The sequence below is a fragment of the Agelaius tricolor genome, unplaced genomic scaffold, assembly GCF_023055355.1.
Source record: "Agelaius tricolor isolate 1412-34295 unplaced genomic scaffold, bAgeTri1.0.p SCAF_10, whole genome shotgun sequence".
Taxonomy (NCBI): Eukaryota; Metazoa; Chordata; class Aves; order Passeriformes; family Icteridae; genus Agelaius; species Agelaius tricolor.
The window spans coordinates 20,232,311-20,251,264 of NW_027269270.1; the positions used below are offsets into that span (position 1 = coordinate 20,232,311).

At 61.2% G+C, this 18,954-nt stretch overlaps 2 protein-coding genes across 7 annotated transcripts in view; both read right to left on the bottom strand.

Annotated features, from left to right (window-relative positions):
* Nucleotides 1–571: 571 nt before the first annotated feature.
* Nucleotides 572–5,459, bottom strand: GMPPA (GDP-mannose pyrophosphorylase A). Of its 2 annotated transcripts, none has more exons than XM_071435098.1 (12): nucleotides 5,300–5,459; nucleotides 5,134–5,231; nucleotides 4,944–5,047; nucleotides 4,384–4,576; nucleotides 4,160–4,219; nucleotides 3,888–4,018; nucleotides 3,020–3,154; nucleotides 2,733–2,830; nucleotides 2,484–2,530; nucleotides 2,292–2,384; nucleotides 2,032–2,200; nucleotides 572–1,943 (listed from the first exon to the last, which is right to left on the bottom strand). In XM_071435098.1, the coding sequence occupies exons 1-12, from the start codon at nucleotides 5,340–5,342 to the stop codon at nucleotides 1,843–1,845; spliced, it is 1,272 nt and encodes a 423-aa protein (XP_071291199.1). In that variant the 5' UTR covers nucleotides 5,343–5,459; the 3' UTR covers nucleotides 572–1,842. The 2 variants fall into 2 exon arrangements, with proteins under 2 accessions (XP_071291199.1, XP_071291200.1); XM_071435099.1 differs by having other exon boundaries at nucleotides 3,020–3,169; nucleotides 5,300–5,424.
* Nucleotides 5,460–6,640: 1,181 nt separating this feature from the next.
* SPEG (striated muscle enriched protein kinase) overlaps nucleotides 6,641–18,954 on the bottom strand; it is a 31,912-nt gene continuing 19,598 nt past the window's right edge. For all 5 annotated transcript variants that reach the window (XM_071435094.1, XM_071435097.1, XM_071435096.1 and 2 more), the window contains 27 exons: nucleotides 18,758–18,862; nucleotides 18,440–18,646; nucleotides 18,191–18,314; nucleotides 17,806–17,978; nucleotides 17,297–17,409; nucleotides 16,944–17,112; nucleotides 16,767–16,860; nucleotides 16,213–16,413; nucleotides 16,004–16,064; nucleotides 15,727–15,804; nucleotides 15,396–15,568; nucleotides 15,264–15,290; nucleotides 14,805–14,957; nucleotides 14,543–14,585; nucleotides 14,380–14,448; nucleotides 12,063–14,250; nucleotides 11,794–11,946; nucleotides 11,604–11,720; nucleotides 11,357–11,524; nucleotides 10,984–11,106; nucleotides 10,632–10,796; nucleotides 9,779–10,454; nucleotides 9,452–9,691; nucleotides 9,156–9,379; nucleotides 8,604–8,679; nucleotides 8,208–8,357; nucleotides 6,641–7,967 (listed from right to left, as the gene is read on the bottom strand). In XM_071435094.1, the coding sequence (XP_071291195.1) occupies nucleotides 7,760–7,967; nucleotides 8,208–8,357; nucleotides 8,604–8,679; nucleotides 9,156–9,379; nucleotides 9,452–9,691; nucleotides 9,779–10,454; nucleotides 10,632–10,796; nucleotides 10,984–11,106; nucleotides 11,357–11,524; nucleotides 11,604–11,720; nucleotides 11,794–11,946; nucleotides 12,063–14,250; nucleotides 14,380–14,448; nucleotides 14,543–14,585; nucleotides 14,805–14,957; nucleotides 15,264–15,290; nucleotides 15,396–15,568; nucleotides 15,727–15,804; nucleotides 16,004–16,064; nucleotides 16,213–16,413; nucleotides 16,767–16,860; nucleotides 16,944–17,112; nucleotides 17,297–17,409; nucleotides 17,806–17,978; nucleotides 18,191–18,314; nucleotides 18,440–18,646; nucleotides 18,758–18,862 (6,278 nt within the window). In that variant the 3' untranslated portion in view covers nucleotides 6,641–7,759. The remainder of the gene's footprint in view (nucleotides 7,968–8,207; nucleotides 8,358–8,603; nucleotides 8,680–9,155; nucleotides 9,380–9,451; nucleotides 9,692–9,778; nucleotides 10,455–10,631; nucleotides 10,797–10,983; nucleotides 11,107–11,356; nucleotides 11,525–11,603; nucleotides 11,721–11,793; nucleotides 11,947–12,062; nucleotides 14,251–14,379; nucleotides 14,449–14,542; nucleotides 14,586–14,804; nucleotides 14,958–15,263; nucleotides 15,291–15,395; nucleotides 15,569–15,726; nucleotides 15,805–16,003; nucleotides 16,065–16,212; nucleotides 16,414–16,766; nucleotides 16,861–16,943; nucleotides 17,113–17,296; nucleotides 17,410–17,805; nucleotides 17,979–18,190; nucleotides 18,315–18,439; nucleotides 18,647–18,757; nucleotides 18,863–18,954) is intronic.

Here is an 18,954-nt window from a genome sequence, read left to right on the forward strand (position 1 = left end):
AGGGCAGGCAGAGCCCCCTCCCACCCGAGCTGAAGCCCTATTCTCCTGCTCTGGAGCCCTGGATGTGGGAGGCCCCTGTTTGAGCCCAGATGTTGGCCTCAAGTAATTGGAGCCGTTGCCGCTCAGGGCAGGACAACCTTAAAGTGTTTCCAGACTTCCTGGCACCTCAGTGGAGGCCTCCTTAACTCCTTCCTCCCCTCAGCTCAGGCAGTGCTAGAGGTGCACAAAGCCCAAGCAGGGCTGGGCTGTACAGCTCTTTCCCTCCAAGAGGGGGAAGCAGGATCATGCTGTAATGGAGCGATGTCCCAGGCAGGGCTTGTCCCCCAGATAACTCTGCAGAAGGGGCAACCAGTGCAAAGGGATTTTTGGGAAAAGAGGCATTACACAACAGGGATAAAAACTGCCCCTGTGCCACGTCAAGCAGCCAATAAACCTTTGTCCCTACTAAAAGCCAGACCAGATGGGGCACATGAGAGAAAATTCATGTGCGATCCTGAAAGCAAGTACTTTGGCTCAGTTTTCTCCAGCACAGGAGTGTACACCAGAGGGCAAGGAAATTAACACATCCAAGGCAGAGGCAAAACTCAAGGAGTTTAATGTGCTTAAAGCTAGGGAACAGCTAATCCCTGCCCAGGACCACAGGAGAACTGGCACAGGAAGGCACAGGGCTAGGAGCAAGGATTTACTCCAAATCCATCAAACTGGGATGGTACTGGATGGATGGAGAATACCTAATACAGTGCCTTGCTGAAAATGAGAGGCATGATGGGGCCCTTGGTGGAGTGCAGGGCTTTAGCACAGAGTTCAAAACCAGGGAGGTAAAAGGATAAAGGGCAGCATTGGTTACTGTAGACAATCTATGCCAGGCTCAGGAAGAAATTGCCTTCCATAAAATCAGGTTTTTGAGGCAAGGTGAGGTGCTAAATCTCTGCCACTTGCACACACGTATGTTGATTACTCCAGTACCAAGTGGATGTGGCTGGTGACAAGGGGAGATATGCAGTGAGCCCCCTCAGGCTCCAGCCATGCTGGTGTGAAGGAGGATGTTGGCCCACCAGGGTAGCAGGGGCTTGCTGCCCTCACTCTGAGCCCTGCCTAGGCAGCAGGCACAGGTCTCAGCCTGACAAGAGCAGGCTTGGTAGGGCTGGCAGCTCTCCTGGCACGTACTGAGCCCAGGAGGCAGAGGTGGTACTGGGGGAAGGGGTGTTCTTGCAGCTCCCTCCAGGGCCAGCAGGCCCCCAGTCCGACCCAGCCCTCGTGTGGGTGCCAGTGCCCTTAGGACAGCCTGGCACTGCTGTTTTCCCAGCAGTAGGCTGGAGCCAGCTTAGGCTGTTGCAATCATGCTGAAATCAAGAGCCTCAATCTGTTCCTGTGGGGTGAGCTGCCTACACATGACAGGCACATTCAAAGCTCCCAGGTCTTAGAGATGGGCCAAGACCTTCCAGGGAGTTGCAGACAGCAAATAGTGCAGGGATAGCCTGGTGAGAAGTGGCAAGGTGGTGCTGGTAGTGCCCTTTGGCGGAGAAACACATAAAGTTGGACCCAAGACACTGCAGGCAGGAAGTGCGCCCTGCATATGCACGTAGGCTTGTACCAGGGCCATGTACTGTCCCCAAAGCCTTCACCCTGGCCCAGGGCTCGTCCCTGGGCTGCAAGAGAAGCAGCATGCAAGGCTGATGCTCATCAGCTTTAATGTCTGTCTGGAGCAGTAGTCAGGCACTTGCAGGGCTCCTGGCCTGCACCTACCCCTCTGGAGATGCTGAGAAACTCCCAGGATGTGAGGCCTCAGTGCAGGCTCTTGTGGACCACAGCAGGGAGCAGGGGCCTGGTGCTGCCCATGACTCACAGGATAATCTGGTTTTTGTAGCTTCGGCTCAGCTCCTTGTGAGGAAGGACAATGGAGTTGAGAATGACGACCTCAGCTGGAATGGTGACACTGCAGCCTGGGAGGGGAAAGCAAAGGCTTTAGCTGGAGGGGAGAAGCTGCCTTGGTGAGCAGGCCCAGGGTGCTTCCACACAGCAGCAACGTACCCAGGATTGTGATGGACGGCGTGAGGCGCCCGTCCCGGAACAGGGTCTCGCTGTCGATCTTGGCATAGGGATCGTTGGGGTTGGGGTCGCTGGGCGTCCCCTCAACCCGCGCCCAGCGCCCGATCGTGCTGTCCCAGCCCACAATAGTATTCAGGACACAGGTGTGGTCCTGGGATGAAGGAGAGGGGAATGCAGGGTGCTGCTGCCCCCCTGCACGGGGTGGGGGTCAACACCGACTCCCTCAGGCAAGCCCCACTTACATGGAGTGAGGCACCATGCAGGACGATGGACTCTCGCACGCGCACACCAGCGCCCACCGTCACACCCTCCCCTATGGAGACGTTGGGGCCCAGCTGTGAGGACAGAGCCAGGTGATGAGGACAAGCACAGTGATGCCCTTGGCACCCCTGAGCATGTCCCTGCCCCAGAGCCCCCCCCCAGCCTGGACTCACCACTGCAGTGCTGTCAATGGAGGCTGTCGGATGGATGTACACATTCCCTGCAACACAAGGCAGTGGATTCAGGGGAGGCAGCCCAAGAAGCACCTGCCTCTCAGATAAAGAAAGGTCCCATTTGTGGGTCCCACTGCCTCCCTAGGCAGCCCACAGGATCACCTGCCTCTCAGATAAAGGGAGGTCCCACTCGTGGGTCCCCGTGCCTCCCCAGGCAGCCCCAAAAGTGTTAGTGTGTCAGAATGGTACCTCGGATGACAGGGCCTCCAGGTTTGTTCTGGGCCAGTCTCTCTGGGTGGCTTTTGCTGTACTGGTTCAGGTAAAGGCGGCTGGCATAGATAGCAGAGCTGGAGGAGGAAAAGCAGAAGATTGTTATTGTCACTCTGGTGCTACCAGGGCAGAGGAGGATCCAAAATCAGCACCACCCACCCACACCCACAGCTCTGAGCACCCTGCACTCCCAGCCATGATACTGATCACTTCCATCCCTGGTACAGATCACTTGATGCTCCTGCTACAGCAGCTCCAGCACTTACCCAGCTGACTTGATCTGGCTCCAGAAGCCATCAGTTTTGTAGACGTAGAGTTTGCCACTCCCAGCCAGGGCCGTGAAAACATCCTGCTCTAGCCGGATCACTTCTGCACGCTGCCAGCCATTGGAACTTTCCTCTCTGGAAGCAAGAGCCCTGTTAGACACCCACCCCAGCCATGGCCTCACCTAAGGACCCCAGCAGACCTACCCTCCCCAAATTCAGGGACTCTGACAATCCCAGATTCCCACCTAGCCATGCGCTTCTCCCTGAAAGTGGGGAGAGGGCCAGCTGCAGGCTAGGTTGGGACAGTCCCACTGAGCCCCAGAGCAGCAGAGGGACAGCCAAAATAAGCTCTGAGCCAGAAGCTGATGGTGCAAGAGCCCCACCTAGTCCAGGTGGGTGTATGATCCTGTCCCCAGTCCAGAGCCTGCACAGCTGGATATTAACTTGGGTGGTGGCAGAGGGGTGAGGTGACAGGCTGGCTGGTGCAAAGAGCTGGAGAGGGGAGGAGAGCATTCCCAGGTGAAAGGCTTGCTCAGCCTCTAGTCCAGAGCTGAATGAGAATGGGGTGGGAAGAGAGGAAGGGAGAGGGAAAGTCTCAAGCTGACCAGGAGCAGAGCAGAGGAAACAGCAGCCTGGAGAAGGGAGGGAAAGCATGCATTACCACTAGGATCAATCCAGCCCAGAGAGCAGCGAGTGCAGACACAGAGGGAGACTTACCCAAGGTAAGGACAGCTGGTGCAGGACCAGGAAACAAGTGAGTGATGGCAGAGGAGGAGAAAAGATAGAGAAAGTATGGAGGATGAGCGTGCTGCTGCAGCCCCAGGAAGCAGGGGGGTGGGAGGGACACAGAGCAGAGTGAGGCACTCACAGTGCTAGCTCCTGTTGGTTCCTCTGGAAGACTTCACCAATGTGCTGGAAGATTGCAGGTGTGAAGAGGTAGATGCCACAGTTAATGATCTCACTGACAAACGTGCTTGGCTTCTCCACATAGTGCTGAACCTGGAGGCGAGGGAAAAGACATGAATCCCAGGGTGCAGCCCCTCCATCCAGCACCACACCCTCTGTGGCACCACAGGCCCACGCAGGTGACACAGCACCTGCTGCCTACGCTGTGCTCCACTCCCCAAGGCCCTCCAGTACCTCCTGTGTGCCTGCATTTGCCACGATACAGCCATAATTCAGTGCCTGTGTCCTGTTGGCCTAAGAAACAAGGAGAACAGTGTTAGCAATGGTGGAGCAGTAGGCACAGGGAGGCAGAGCACATGAACTCCAGACCTCTGGGACCCACCCACCACAGGAGCTGCTGGCTTCTAAGCCCATGGCAGAGCACTGCAGCTCTTCTGCTCCCCAGCACTGCCACTCACTGTGGTACCCAGAATGACAAAGCTGTGCATGTCCCCATGCTGCTGCCGAAACTCCAGCATCTCCTGTAAGGGGAACTCTGAGCACACGTCTGCGTTGAGGACAAAGAAGGCCTCAGCACCACCTGACAGGATCTGGTCTCGGAAGTGATAGATGCCACCACCCGTGCCCAGGGCTGCATACTCCTGCAGATACCTACAAGCCAAGCAGGAAAAAGGGAGGGCTTAGGGAAGCAGGTGTCTAGTGGCACCTTGCAGGGCTGGGAAGGATTGGAGAGACATAATCCTGCCATCCAGTGATGGGTTTCATGCAGGCATTGCACAGAAGGAGGCTGTCGCAGCTTAGAGGTGTGCTAGAGAGGCATCTCTGGAGCAGGAACCATCCAGGGCAGGGGCCAAGGCAAAGGAAAGGTGGTGGAACTAATGGGGGAACCAGGCTGTGCCCATCGACCTGCCCAGTGCCAGAGCACTGACTGGGGGCTGCCAGGCTGGGGCAGGCAGGTGAGGACTGAGCCAGGCCCTGCCACCGTGTGTGCCCTAGGGGTGAGAGAGCTCCTGCCCACCTGATGGGAACCTTGAACTCCTGCTGCGCCGATACGAGAAAGCGGCTGAGGGCCTCGTTGGGCTGGTAGAAACCCATCAGCAGGATCTCCTTCATGCCGGGCACCTGGGGAGGGACGGAGGAAGGGATCAGAAAGGAAAGGAATGGCACTTCTCCCTTGGCACCACGGCCCCAGCCCCCGGGTTCCGTACCTTGGCGCAGGCCTCGATGTGGTGCTGCACCATGGGCACTCCGGCCACGGGGAACAGCGGCTTGGGCACCTCGAAGGACAGCGGCCGGAACCGGGTCCCTGCGGAGAACAGCGGGGTCGGCCGGGCACTGCGCCGGTGGGACACCCCGCGGGCCCGGCGCACTTACCCTTCTGCGGGCCCCCGATGAGGATGACGGCCTTGAGCGGCATCGCGGCTCGGCTCCGCTCCGTTCCGCACCGAGTCCCAGCTCCGCCACCGAGCCCCGCAGCCCGGCCCGGCCCGGCCCGGCCCCGCCGCCACTTCCGCGCACGTGGCTGGGACACGTCAGCGCCGCGCCGGGCCCTGCGCCGCCGCCCGCCCGCCGCCAGGGGGCGGCCGCGCTCGCTGTGAGAGCGAGGGGGGCGGCTGCGGCCGGGCGGGGGCGAGGGTCACTATGGGGCCATGGTCAGTGCAAGGGGCCATGGTCAGTGCACGGGGCCATGGTCAGTGCAGGGGGCGATGGTCACTGTGGGGGCCATGGTCAGTGCAGAGGGCCATGGTCACTGTGGGGGCCATGGTCACTGTGGGGGCCATGGTCAGTGCAGGGGGCCATGGTCAGTGCAGGGGGCCATGGTCAGTGTGGGGGCCATGGTTAGTGCAGGGGGCGATGGTCAGTGTGGGGGCCATGGTCTGTGCGGGGGCGATGGTCAGTGTGGGGGCCCATGGTCAGTGCAGGGGGCCATGGTCAGTGTGGGGGCCATGGTCAGTGTGGGGGCCATGGTCACTGTGGGGGCCATGGTCAGTGCAGGGGTGAGGTGCTCAGTGCGGGGTGCGATGATCCATTCGGATGTGCGGGTAGCGGCTGTGGCCGTGTGCGGCTGTGCAGGGCAGCGTGAGCGTGCAGGGCAGGTGCTGTGGCAGTGTGTGTGCCCCAGCGCTTCGGCGCGCCGTGCGGGGACACCACGGGCTCTGACACGCCCTTGGGACGCAGGGCCTGCGACAGGCACAGGTCTGCAGCCACGTGTGTGTGTGTGTTGGGAGCGTGTGACTGCCCGCAGGCACCGGGCGGTACGCGTGTGCCCCTGCCCGCCGCGGCGGGCACGGCACCCAGGGGCTGGGGGGGCAGCGGGCTGTAACCGGAGCGGTCTCTGCCGGCACGGCACGGCACGGCCTCTTATGGGTAGCGGATATTTATAGCCAGGCATCAGGTCCCTCAGCGTCACCTGCCGTGCCCGCAGCAGGAGCCCTGCCCTGCTGTCCCGCTGTCCCAGCCACCATCGGGCCCTTTGGCACTCCGTATTTTCACTCCATGACGTGAGGGCCATGTGAATCAGCCCCGTTGCACTCGCCCCACTGCTTCACAGCTTCTCTGACTTTTTCACCAGGTTTCCGACATGGAAGCCCAGCCTCAATGGAATCCTTTCTGAACTCGGGTCCTTAAGTGTTGGGGCAAGGACCCTCCCGAGATACCAGGGGCTGCACTTCACACTCGTGCAATTCCCTCCCAGGAAGGCACTGAAACTGGAGGGGCTGCTCAGGGTCTTTATTGCTGCTCTGGCATGTTGCTTGCTCCAAACCATGGGGACATTTGCAACTCCAGAGCCCGGCAGAGAGGAGGGAACAGGAATGGGGACTGGAATGAGCAGATGCCTTCTCCCCAAAATCAATAAATAAAGCCCTATCACTACAGCAGCATGAGGAAGGTGAGTGCCCAGCCGCTGTTCCTGTCCCCCTGCTCAGGGCACCCCGCATCGTGCCACCACCCGGGGAGGGCTGAGGAGGGGGCACAGGGCAGGGCAAGGCACCTCGGGGTCAGGTGAGGGGTCTGGGACAGGCGGGCAGGCTGGTACTGGGGTACAGGGCAAGGTCTGGAGCTGGGTGGGCAGAGCACGAGCAGCGTGGGCCTGAGCAGACACAGGAGGTGTGCATGGCACCTGGGTGCCCCCCTGCAAAGAGGGAGTGCCTGCCAGTCCCCCACCCTGGCACGGGGCGCAGCCGACAGCCCCAGGGAAGGCACCGGCATCGGTCCTGGAGCCACAAACCCACTTGCCAGGACCAGGGCTGGGAGGAGCAGAAGGTGGGGGGCTGGCAGCCCCCCCTCCCAGCTGTAAGGACTGGGGCTGTGCTGTCTGGCAGGGGATTGTGAGCAAGCCCCTCTCTGCAGGAACCGCTGGAGCAGCCTCAGTCTTCTGGTGCTGGTGTGCAAACCAGGGGGAGCACGAGGACTGGCACACCGTGGCCAGGGGCAGCTGCAGGCTGCAGTGTAAGGCACACGGCTGATGGGACCCATGTGGCCAGGGCTGGCTAGCAAACTGGCAGCTCTTACCCTCCCACCCGGGGCTTCCCTTGCCCCTCTGTCTGCATCCCATTCTTCCCCCGACCCTCTGCCACATTCTCTGTTCCTTGCAGCAAGGCTTCCCAACACCCTCCCACTGCCGGACCCCACTGCTGGTCTGGCTGCGGCAGCGCCTCCTCTTCATCGGCACTGCCAAAATGACGCTGCTGGCCACCATCACCCCTGACAGCAGCACGTGAGGTCCATGGACTCATCCTGGCGCGTCCCGGCTCCTCCTCAGCCGCCCCGTACTGCGGCCCATGGAATGTTCCTCTGGCTCCCGGCCCCTGGTGGCCGTGGCCAAGGCAGCAGTTACTGTGGCCCTGGTGGCTGGCCGCCCTGGTAGGAGCGCAGTAAGACCTTGTGCTTTGTGACGGCCTCGCCGCGGCGCCTCTGGTGGTCCACTAGGAATTCCTTGAGGCGGTTGGTGGTGAAAGTCAGGGTCTGGCGGCGCAGCTTCATCAGGTAGGCATCCTGGAGCCAGGTATTGGCGAAGCAGTCCTTCACCGTGGGGCGGCTCCTGGGGCAGAGCCAGCTCTGCATCAGGGACTGCCAGGGGTGCCCTCTGCTGCTCCACCCCCCAAACCCGGCCACCACCCTTGCCCTGCAAAACCCTGGGGGTCCCAGCCCTTTCCAAGAGCAGTGATGGACTCTTGGGTCCCACTGAGGATATCTGGAGGGGTCCCATGTGACAGGGGCTGGCTCAGTCACAGGCATAGTCCGGTGCCATGTGTCCTCCCTGGCTGGGCTGGGCACTCACCAGGGGTGGACGGTGAGGACCTTGCGGATGAAGAGGGCAGCAGTCTGCGAGACGTTGGGGTACAGCTTGAAGGCATCAAAGCGCCCTGCCAGGATGCGGTTCTCCGTCTCGATGGGGTCCAGTTCAAAGAATGGGGACCGCCCGCTGAGCCTGTGGAGGTGGAGGGGGTGATGGGCTGGGGGGACAGTAGTGGGAGGGTACTTGCTGTCCCACCTCCCCCCATCCCTGGTTTGAAAAGCCACAGCTACCCAGAGTGTTGTCATCTCCCCATGTCCAGCTGGGAAGGGTCTGCTGGGCTACAGCATCCTTCAGCCCACTGTTAGCTTGGTGTCCTTCATGGTACCAAGCCCTGTGTGGGGCTGACTACACTTCAAGGTTCTCATCCCCCTGTCTTACATGATGTAGGTGAGGACGCCAACACCCCAGACATCTGCTGCAGAGCCCACCGGGTCTCCCTTCACCACCTCTGGCGCTGTGGGCAGGGGAACAGGTCTGTCATAAACAGAGACACCAGCCCCAGCATCCCAGCACACACAGCATCCACAGTATCCCCAGCACTTACAGAAGTCCCAGATCCCCAGGATCCCCAACACCCACAGCATTCCCAACGCCCATAGCAGCCAAGCACCTCCAGCAGCCACAGCACTCCACTACTGCACCCTCCAACACCCCTCCCTGACACTGCAGCACCCTGACAGAGCCCAGCCAGCCTCCAAGGATGCCCCAACTGCCCCACAGCACCCCGACTCTCCCACTGACCCCAGCAATGCTAAAGAAATTCACAGACACACCCAGCACCTTAGAGACCTCCCACCTTCCCCAAGGACACGGTTCCTCCCCATTCCCAAGTCCCCCAGAGCATAGGCATACATGCACACCTTTGGGAATAAGCATGCCCCAGTTCTGTCCCTGTCCCCCTTGCCACTACACCCGTGGTGCCCCACTCACACATGTACTCCAGGGTGCCAGCACGCCGCCCCAGCTGCCGCAGCACAAGTGGGTTGTAGGTCTGGGCACTGCCAAAATCGATGATCTTGAGGGCATTTGTGCCTGAGATGATGATGTTGTCTGGCTTGATGTCGAGGTGCACAATGCGGCGGCTGTGCAGGTACTCGAGGCCCTGCAGGAGCTGCAGAACGTAGCTCACCACGTCATCCTCCGAGTAGCGAAACCTGGGGGCAGGTGCCATCAACAGGTAGCCCCATACCAGCCACTGTCCCCAGTGGCCCTGTGCCCCCCTGTACCTGTCCACGATGCTGTAGAGGATCTCCTTGCCAGCACAGTTCTCGCAGATGAGCACCAGATAGCGGGGGGTGATGTACGCCTCGTGCAGGGCCATGATGCGCTCATGGTGCAGCGCCTTGAGGATCTCGTACTCCTGCAGCACGCTCTGCTTCCGCTCCGCCTCGTAGGGCACAATCTTGGCCATGAAGTGCTTCCCTGTGGCATTCTCCTTGCAGAGCCGGATCACCCCGAAACGGCCTCTGCGGCATAGGGCAGGATTCAGCATCCCTGGTGTGGGGTGCTGCAAGAACACCCCTGGCACAGCATCTTGTCCTACCACTACTCACCTTGCTTTCTCGTCCAAGAAGGTGTATGGCTTCTGGGGGACACCCTGCCGCAGTGATGTGCTGTCTTTTGCCCCTGGGACCCCACTAGCAGCTGGGGGCTCCTTGGAGGGTGGGGGAGTGATGGTGGGCTCCTGCGCAGGGGGTGATGTGGGGGGCATGGAGATGAAGGAGGTTACCATGTAGGGAGGCATCTTCCGTGAAGGTGTGGTGTTGGGGGTGGGAGATGGTGTGGGGGCTGAGCTGGGCGTGGTTGACACTGGGGAAACAGTGGGGGATGACTTGGAAGGAGACGGAGCCTGGGGCGGGGGGGAAGCGTCCGTGGGGGGTGCAGGAGAGCCCGGAGTGGGGGTGTCTGTATGAGGAGAGGCAGCAGTCCGAGGGGGGGTGAACATCAGCTCAGGAGGCACATAGACAGTGATGTTGGGTGGAAGCTCAAGATCTGGTGGCACTCCCTCTTCATGGGGGGCAGGAGGTGGAAGGACCCCTGTGGGGGCACCCTCCTGTTCTGCTCCAGCTGCCTTCTGTACCACTCCCTTGTGCTTGCGTGGTGGTGTGGTGGGAGGGGCCCCTGCAGCCACAGGCTCCACATGCTCCTCGGGTGTCTGGGTTGACCGGCTGGAAGCCACCTTCTCAGGAATGGGGACAGCAACATCCTTGGCCGGGGCAGCTCCGGCGTCTATAGGGAGCAAAGGGAGGTGTGAGCCAGGTGGGGGTAAGCTAGGAGTGGACTGTAAGTGGCACCTCATTTCCCAAAGCCCTGGGGGGAAGATGCCATGGCACTCAAGGATCCCCAAAGCACCCCAGAGGCCACAGGTAGCCCCATAGCAACCCCATGCCCATGAGGCTTGCTCACCTGCTGCCTCAAGATGCACCTTTACTGAGGGGTTGCTGTAGGGTCCCTGCCCAGCCTTGTTGACACAGGCCACACGAAACTTGGCAGTGCTCCCTGGAGGCAGCTCAGTCACATTGAAGTAGCAGTCAGTGATACCAGTGCTGACAATCTTCCACTCGTGCTCCCCTGCCAAAGCAGAAGTAAGGTAAGTCGAGGGCAGACCAGGGACAGGGGCAGCCCACTGTCCCCTGCCCTTGATTCTGCCAAGCCACAGAGGACAGTGAGGACATTGGGCGCTTTGGTCCTAGGTGCCCTTCCGTGAGCCCATATTCCTGGCTGTGGCTCCCAGGGGATGGGAGGCAGCCCCACATACCTTCCAGTCTGCGCTCCAGTGTGTAGGTGCAGGGGGCTTTGCTCTCAGCGGGCTTCCACAGCACCAGCACCGTGTTCTTGTACTTCTGGGGGACCTCCGGGGTGCCTGGCCGCCCAGGGAGCCCTACAAGGGTACAGACAGGGTGGGCTGGCTGTCCAGCCAGGGGCAGAGCAGAGCTGCTGCAGTGAGAGGGCATAACACATAGGTTCAGAGATGCTGGAAATGCTCATTTAAAACCAGCCTGTCCTCTTTCAAAAGCCCCAGTCTCTTGCAGATGTGGAAAGCAGTACTCTAGTGAGCTGCACCAACTGATCCCCAGCCATGTGCCCGACTTGTGCCCTTCCTGTCTCCCGAGGACCCCCAGCCTCCTTACGTGCCACAGCCAGCGTGCAGGAGCTGATGGCTGTGCCCAGGATGTTGGCAGCTGCACACTCGTACAGCCCTGCATCCTTCCTGGAGACCTTGGCAATGGTGAGCATCTGACGTCCGTCCTTGCAGGAGACGACGTTCAGCCCACTGTCAGGCTGCAGGGACCTCTTGTCTGTAGGGAGAGAAGAGGAGTGGGATGATACGGTGCCTGTCAGAGCCCACCCACCGAGGCAGTGCGGGCAGCGCCCCACCTTTCATCCAGAGGATCCGTGGGGTTGGGCTGCCAGCAGGAAGGCAGCAGAGGGTCAGCGCCTCGCCCTCCAGCAGCACCTGGTCCTTCAGCTTGATGTGGAAAATAGGGGGGAAATCTGGAAAGCAGAGTGGGGGGTTAGGCTGGGGTGGGGATACACACCCGCCATCCCGTCCCGGGGCTGCACCTACCCGATTCACTGGGTGTGTGTGGCCGGCCGGCGGCGAGTCCCTCCTCCCGCAGAAGGCTGGAGGGGATGTTGGGCTGTGAGGCCATCTTCTCCTTCTTGCCCCGGGAGAGCCCCCAGCGCTCCCAGCGGGACCTCTTCTGACTGTCACCCCCACCTGTGGGCACCCAGGGCAGGTGAGAGAGCGGCGCCAGGCCACGGCGGCCACACCTGCCGCACCCACAGCGACTGGGCCATGGGTTGCCCTCAGGAGTGCCCCGCGGGATCGCTCACCTTTGGCAGAGGCAGAGGAGCCTGTGCTGGCCTCGGAGCGCAGGGACTCGGAGGAGGGCGCGGGGGCGGGGGCGGGCCCCGGCCGCAAGCTCTCACCCTCGGAGCTGGCGCGACGGAGCTGCCGGGAGCCCTCGCCCTCCGGCCGTTCATCCGACACGCTGCGAAGCCGCGCCGAGACCCGCTCCATGGTGGCACTGATCTTCCTCCGCACAGCCACCGCCGGTGACTCGCTCTCCCCACCACCCCCCGGCTCTGACTTGAGGCTCTCTGAGTCCCTCCGCTCTCTGGAGCTGGCCAGAGCCATGCTCCAGGAGAAGCGGCGCCCACCAGGTGGGGTCTCAGTGCCTCCGTCCTCCCCCATGCTCTTCTTTCTCTCAGCGGGCGGGGTCCGCTTGAGAAGTATGGACATCCTCCGGAAGAAGCCCCCATCCTTCTCCACCTCATGCAGGTCCTGCACCGACTTGGACTTGGCTGCCAGCCCGGTGGGCCGGTCCCTGCGCAGCTCCAGGGGCACGCCGGCCGGTGTAGGACGGTAGATGCCCTCGTCAGAGGCTGGGGGGCCGGCCAGGTGCCGGTCCTCGGAGCGGGAGCGGGTGAGGCGCTTCAGCCCCCGGGTGAGGGATGATTCGCGGCTCCGCTTGAACTTGGCCTCAAAGACCTCCTCTGAATCGATGTCCTGGATGACTAAGGAGCTGGAGGAGCCGGTGGGTTTCACCTCCCTCCTTGCTGCTGGCGTAGGGGGCTTGGCAGGGCTGGCTGGTGGGGTCTCCTTGATGTTTGGGGGGGGCTCGTTGGTGGTTGGTGGGGGCTCCTTGGTGACTGTCTCCCCGCCTTGAATACCTCCCATGACTTGCATCATCTTGGCATAGGAAGACTTTATGTGGGTTTGGGGAACAGGGGTTGTGGACTTTGGTGGGGTGGGAGCTCCTGTCCTGGCAGCCCCCTCCCCACTGGCTCCAGCAGCCTTGGTGGGTGTCTTGTCCTCCTGTCCCCTGTCCGTGGGCTTCTTCCCTGTGGTGGTGGCAGCCTTGCTGGCCCCAGGTGGGCCGTGTTCCTCAGGGATGCGCCTCCTCCCCGAGGCAGCCTTTGCAGGGCCAGCCTGGGGAACGGAGATGTCTGCTGGAGGGGGTGTGGGTGTGCTTGGGGTGTCTGGTGGCACTGTGGGCCGAGCATCAGAGAGGGCAGAGAGAGAGGGGGACTCCTTGAGCCGTTGTGCCTCCAGGCAGGCCACTGGGATCTCCAGGGGCGCACCGGAGCGTCGGTGCCGGACGACAGGCTCCGCATCCCCGTGGCTGAAGGAGCTGCTCTTCTGCAGCCGGCACTCAGCGGGGAGGAGGCGCGGCGAGGTGGCTTCACTGGAGGCTGCCCGCACCAGCCGTGGCACTGCTGGAGCCTCCAGGCGGGCTGACCGTGAGACTTTCTTGTCAGGGCTGACCCCCAGGGTCTCCAGGAGGGGACCCCGCAGGCCACTGACCTTGCTGTCCCCAGAGCTTCCCCGCAGCAGCCGCTGGCGCATCAGCTCCAGGCGCTGGGCATGATCATCCTCCCCCCAGACCATCTTTCTCCTTGGCAACTCCATGGAGGCTGCCTTGGCTAGGGCCCCACGGGGGTCCCGGGCTGCCTCAGCCCCCTCCTCAGTCCCTGGGAGCTGTTGGAGCAGCAGGGCGCTGTCAGCAGAGCTGCCCCTCTTCAGCTCTCCCCGACGGGCACTCCCTGGGGACTCCAGGCTGGAACCCTTCCTCATGGCTTTGCGAGGATACTCCGGACGCTTCTGGGCTTCGGGGGCTTCCTCATCAGAGGAACCAGGTGCCTCCACCTCTGCACATGGTCGCCGTGGCCCAGCACTCCTTGTCCGCTTCCCCAGGGCCACCCCAGGCTTCCCTGTGCCCTGGCTCTGCCACTCCATGGCAGAGGCATCCCCCTCCGGCTGCAGCCCTTCGGATGTCCCAATGGTCTCATCGTCTGTGGGGATCTCATTGAGGGACATGCGGGAGCCGGAGAACTCCACCTGGTGTGGCATGGGGATGAAGGGCAGCTCATCCAGGTCGTCTGAGTCTGAGGAGGATGACAGCGCTGGTGACTCTTTGAGATGCCGGGGCACGGCGATGGAGAGGTGGTTGGACGTGTCCTCCAGCAGCTCTGGGATCGGCCGCAGCACCATGTTGCACTTGTAGCTGATCTGTGAGCGCTGCAGCCAGCAGAGAGGGCTGGGTCAGGCTCAGGTACGTGGCATGGCATCATCCTGCCATTACACATCCCCCATCCTTCCCAAGACACAATCCCACTTGCCCCCTCCCTCCCTAGCCCCTGCCTTCACCTGCCATTTCCGACGGGAGATGAAGAGCTTGAGGTGGTCGGTGCTGATGACCTTGCCCTTTGCCAGTGTCTGTGGGGTGAGGGAACAACGGTGTCCCTTGGAGCCTGCAGCAGGCTCAGGGAACCTCGTGGCCTCTTGGCATTAGTTCCGAGCCCAGGCTCACCTTAAACCAGGGATGCTCCAGGGTCTGTTCTGCATTGGGTCTCCTGTGAACCGACACCATTGGGTGAGAACACCCAGGATCACAGGCTTTGGCCAAGGGAAAAAGGGCAGGAGAGTCTGGCTGCCCATGGTGCACCCCAGCAGAGCTGTGCAGCTAGCCTTGCCCTTGGGTACCCAAATGCATGGGGGTCCCTACCCTCCCTTGAGCACAAAGCTCATGCTGAAGGGGCAGGGGATGGGGAAGGGGACCCTGCAGTACTCACAGCTTGTCATTGACCAGCACTTTGATGACAAAGCCCTTGGCTTCCCGGGTGAGCCCCTGGAACATCCTCTCCTCAAAGGCCACATTGTAGTTGCGGATGTTCATCAGCGTTGTCTTGTCATTCTCCCCCACGAAGGGAGAGATCCCTGTCAGGCTGCCAAGGAGGAGACACTGTCACTGGGCCATGAAAAACAGCATGGAAAATACAGAGAACTGAGGACAGGACCTCAGACCCCATCTCTGGGGTCATGGGGACATGGGAAACAACATGGCAAGTATGGGAGACTGAAGAGACGACCTCAGCCCTCAGCCCTGATGCCATGGGGAGGGCAGAGGTAGGAGCAGCTGGAAAGGAGGCTGAGTCTGTAAGGAGTCATGTGCATGGTCACAGCCTCAGCTCTGGAGCTGGTGAGGGGGTGGAAAGGGTGTCCCTTCTGTGAAGGCACACCAGGGCACTTACCAGAGGTATGCGATAACCCCCACAGGCCTGCAGAGAGGAGAGCACAGTTACTGCACATCACAAGCCCTCCAGGGTGCCCAGTCTCTCCTGGCATAGCAGAGAGCCCACCGACCACCCAAGGGCCACCCTTACCAGATGTCAGTGACGCTGGAGACAGGGGTCTGGTTGACAATCTCAGGGCCCACGAACTCAGGGGTGCCATACTTGCAGTATTGTGGCTCCTCAGACGTCAGCTCCTGTGCATTGCCGAAGTCACAGATCCGGATCTGCTCGCTGCTCAAATCTGCCATCAGGAGGTTTTCTGGCTACAGGACAGTGCAGAGCAGAGGGGAGCTTGGCAGGACGCAGGGGCTTTCCCCAGGGAATGAATGTTCCCTCTCAGAGGACCACTCCCCACCCAGTGCACCAGGAGCCCTTCACTGAAGGCACTGGGTGGGAGGAGTCTGTAAAGACTCTCACTCACTTTGATGTCCAGGTGCAGGACACTGTGCTGATGCAGGTAGCAGATCCCTTCCAGGACCTGCCGCATGTAGGAGCGGACCTGCAAGAGATGGAGTGAGGAGAGTGGGCAGCCCAAATGGGAATCAGATACACATTGGCCCTGTGCAGAGGAGTATGTGGGCTGTGGCCCCCTTAGTAGCCTGATACAATGAGCACTACACATCTCCAGGCTGGGACAGACACCACTGTCCCCAGATCCCTCCCTTCCACATAACTTTGCTCCCACAGTGTTCACTCACCTCCGACTCACACACTGAGGGCTTCCTCACCATCCTGTCCAGCAACTCTTCTTCAGAGCAACTGGGCCCCAGTCAAGGAGCATAAAAATTCCATGCTCCATTGTGTCCCACACCCAGCTCCTCTGCACCCACTCTGCCCACCTGTCCCCTGCAAGAGCCTCCCTTCCTCCCCTGTGCTGTGCACCCATGGAGCAGTGCCCAGAGGATACAGCTCCATGACCATGATGACAGCATTCTTCTTCTCAAAGGCATCGTGGAAGAAGACGATGCGCTCGTGGTCCAGCTGAGAGAGAATGTGCAGCTCCCGCCGTGCCGACTGCTTGGCCTTGGTCCTCCCAGGGATGAACTTGGCAGCGAAGTCCAGCCGGGTGCTCTTCTCTGTCACCCTCCGCAGATAGGAAAAAGCCCCCCTGCAATTCAGCAGTAGGGGTAAGGGAGTTTAAGAAGGTGCGTGAGCAGGAGACCTCCCCCTTCCCTGAGCAGCTGGCACAGGCACCCACTCTGTAGGGAGCTGCTTGCAGCCTCAGCTGCCTCTGTTACAGAGGCACAGAGACCCCAAGCCTGGCTTTTCTCTGACCATGCCAGGTCCCCACCCTAAACTGGCACAGGAGCATCTGCTGACAGCTGAGAGGAGCCCCAGCACACCAGGATCTGGCATATAATGGAGCTTAGTGCCCTATGTTGGAGCCCCAGGGTGCAGCCTGGCTCCAGTGCCCCAGTCCCTGCAGTGCCCAGGATGCCCCATCATGCCAGGCCCACCTACCTCCCGATCTCCTCATGCACATCATAGTAGTCGGTCAGGCGTCGTGCCTTGTGCAGCGCATCCTCCTCCATGGTGGCATCCGCAGTGGGCTGGGCTGGGAGAAGGAAAGGCGCTGGCGAGGGGCAAGCCAGACATCCAGGCTCTACCCTCAGGGGCTGGGGAGCCAGTCAGCCATACCTGCCCGCACCACCAGCTCTGCTTTGCAGGAGACCTCCCCAGCCAGATTCTTGGCTGTGCAGGTGTAGACGCCACTGTCAGGCTCGGCAGCACCCAGCACCACCAGCGAGCACTCATTGTCCTCATATACGAAGCTCAGGTGGCTGCTCTCCTCCAGCAGCTCCCCATCCTGGGGGAAGCAGGGGTATTGGGGGTGTCCTGTCCCATCCCTGACCAATTCCCACCACCCTTTCCCCATGGGTAGGGCATGGGACACGTCCTTTATCACCAATGCAGCAACCCCAGTGAGGCTGTGAAATGTGTGGGTCTGGTGGGAATATGGTTCAGGAAGGGGATGGGGGCTCCCAGCCCACCTTGTACCACATGATGTCCGGCAGTGGTTTCCCCTCCACCACCACAGCGAATCGTGGTGTCTCCCCTTCCTGGGCATCGATGTCCTCCATGATGGACTCAAAACGCGGTGCCTCTGCCAAGAAATGGGGCATGGGGCACCATGGGGCAGTGCCACCCATGGCACCCATGGCTAAGGGACACCACGAGGCACTGCCTCCCCATGTACACAGTTGTGGGACACCTCTGCCCAGGTCAGACATGGGTATGGGACACCGGGCAGCAGTGCCAATGTTCATGGTTTATCAATCCCATGACTGCCACCCTACAGATCGGCATCACCACGACATACGAGTGTGAAGGACTGAGGAGCAGTGTCACTCTGTGGGGCAGTGCCCCCATGGCACATGAGCAGGGGCACCATGGGGCAATGCCACCCTTCAGGGCAATGGCCCCCCCAGCATATGGGCTTGGAGCACCATAGGGTGGCACCCCCAGCAGAGGGACCCCCTCCCCGTGCAGGGGCACGTACCTGCGAGGCGGAGGCGCAGGGTGCAGTGGGCAGTGCCGTGGCGGTTGCTCACCTCACAGGCCAGCAGCCCCCCAGCCCCCTGGCCCACGCGAAGCAGCCGCAGGCAGTGCTGGTCATCGTCTGGCATCATCATCTCACACGTGCCCTCCAGTTCCCCCAGCACCTGCCCAGCCCTGCAAGCACACAGCTGTCACATCACAGCTGCACTGGCAGAACCACTGCCCCATTGACAGATCCCACCCCACAGCCCCAGGACCACCTCCTTACCCACAGTCAGCCCCAGTTCCCACCCTGCAGCCCCTACAAGGGCTCACACCTTTTATGTGCATCCTGTGGGCTGATGCTAGGCACGGGGCAGGCAACTAGGCACAGTGCCATGTCCTACCTCTTCCAGGTGACAATGGCCTCCACATGGTTTATGGTGATGGTGATGGAGGCTGGCTGGCCTTCTACCACATACACCACATCTGGTTTGTCCAGGATGACTGGGGCCTCCTCCAGGTAGGGACCTGCCAAATGCATTTTCACCAACCCCTGCCCACTCCATGCCACCCAGCCCTGGGAAGCTTACCACCCAGCAAGGGACAGAGACCTCTAGCCCAGCTACCCACTCCCTCCCCACTGCCCTTCTCACCCCGATCCAGGAGCTGCACGGGCCCCACAGGTGGGGAGGGCTTGCTGTTGCTCTTGGGAGTGGCAGTGATGACACGGAAGAGGTACTGGGCACCCTTGGTCAGCCTGTGCACTGTGTACGTGGTGTCCTGCACGCCGGTCACCAGCACCACCCACTGCATCGTGCCCAGCACTTGCATTTGCACCACGTAGGTCACCGAGTTAGGGTCTGAAAGGGAAGAGGGTCAGTGCAGAGCCCCTGGCACGGAGCTACCCCACGCATCCCATCATGGCACTGCCCACCCCCTGCCATCTTCCTGCCCATAGCCTGCCCCCTTACCTATGGCAGCGTCCAGCCACTTGGGCTTGTTCCAGGTCAGCGTGATGGCTCTGCCAGTCACTGAGGCCACAGTGGGGGGCCCGTCTGGGGGGGTTGGCACCACATCTGCAGGGGGAGGTGGGCAGGGATGTAAGCATAGCCACCGCCCCAGCATATCAGGGCATCTGCCTCATGTTCTGGGAGATACTGGCTGAGGG

Excerpts from the sequence above, each read along its gene's own strand:
- GMPPA (XM_071435099.1), bottom strand. The coding sequence starts at position 5,342 with ATGCCGCTCAAGGCCGTCATCCTCATCGGGGGCCCGCAGAAGG. Across the intron at positions 4,220-4,383 it reads TTGTCATTCTGGGTACCACA|GCCAACAGGACACAGGCACT; the intron begins GTGAGTGGCAGT and ends CTTGTTTCTTAG. Across the intron at positions 2,385-2,483 it reads CCATTGACAGCACTGCAGTG|CTGGGCCCCAACGTCTCCAT; the intron begins GTGAGTCCAGGC and ends CTGTCCTCACAG.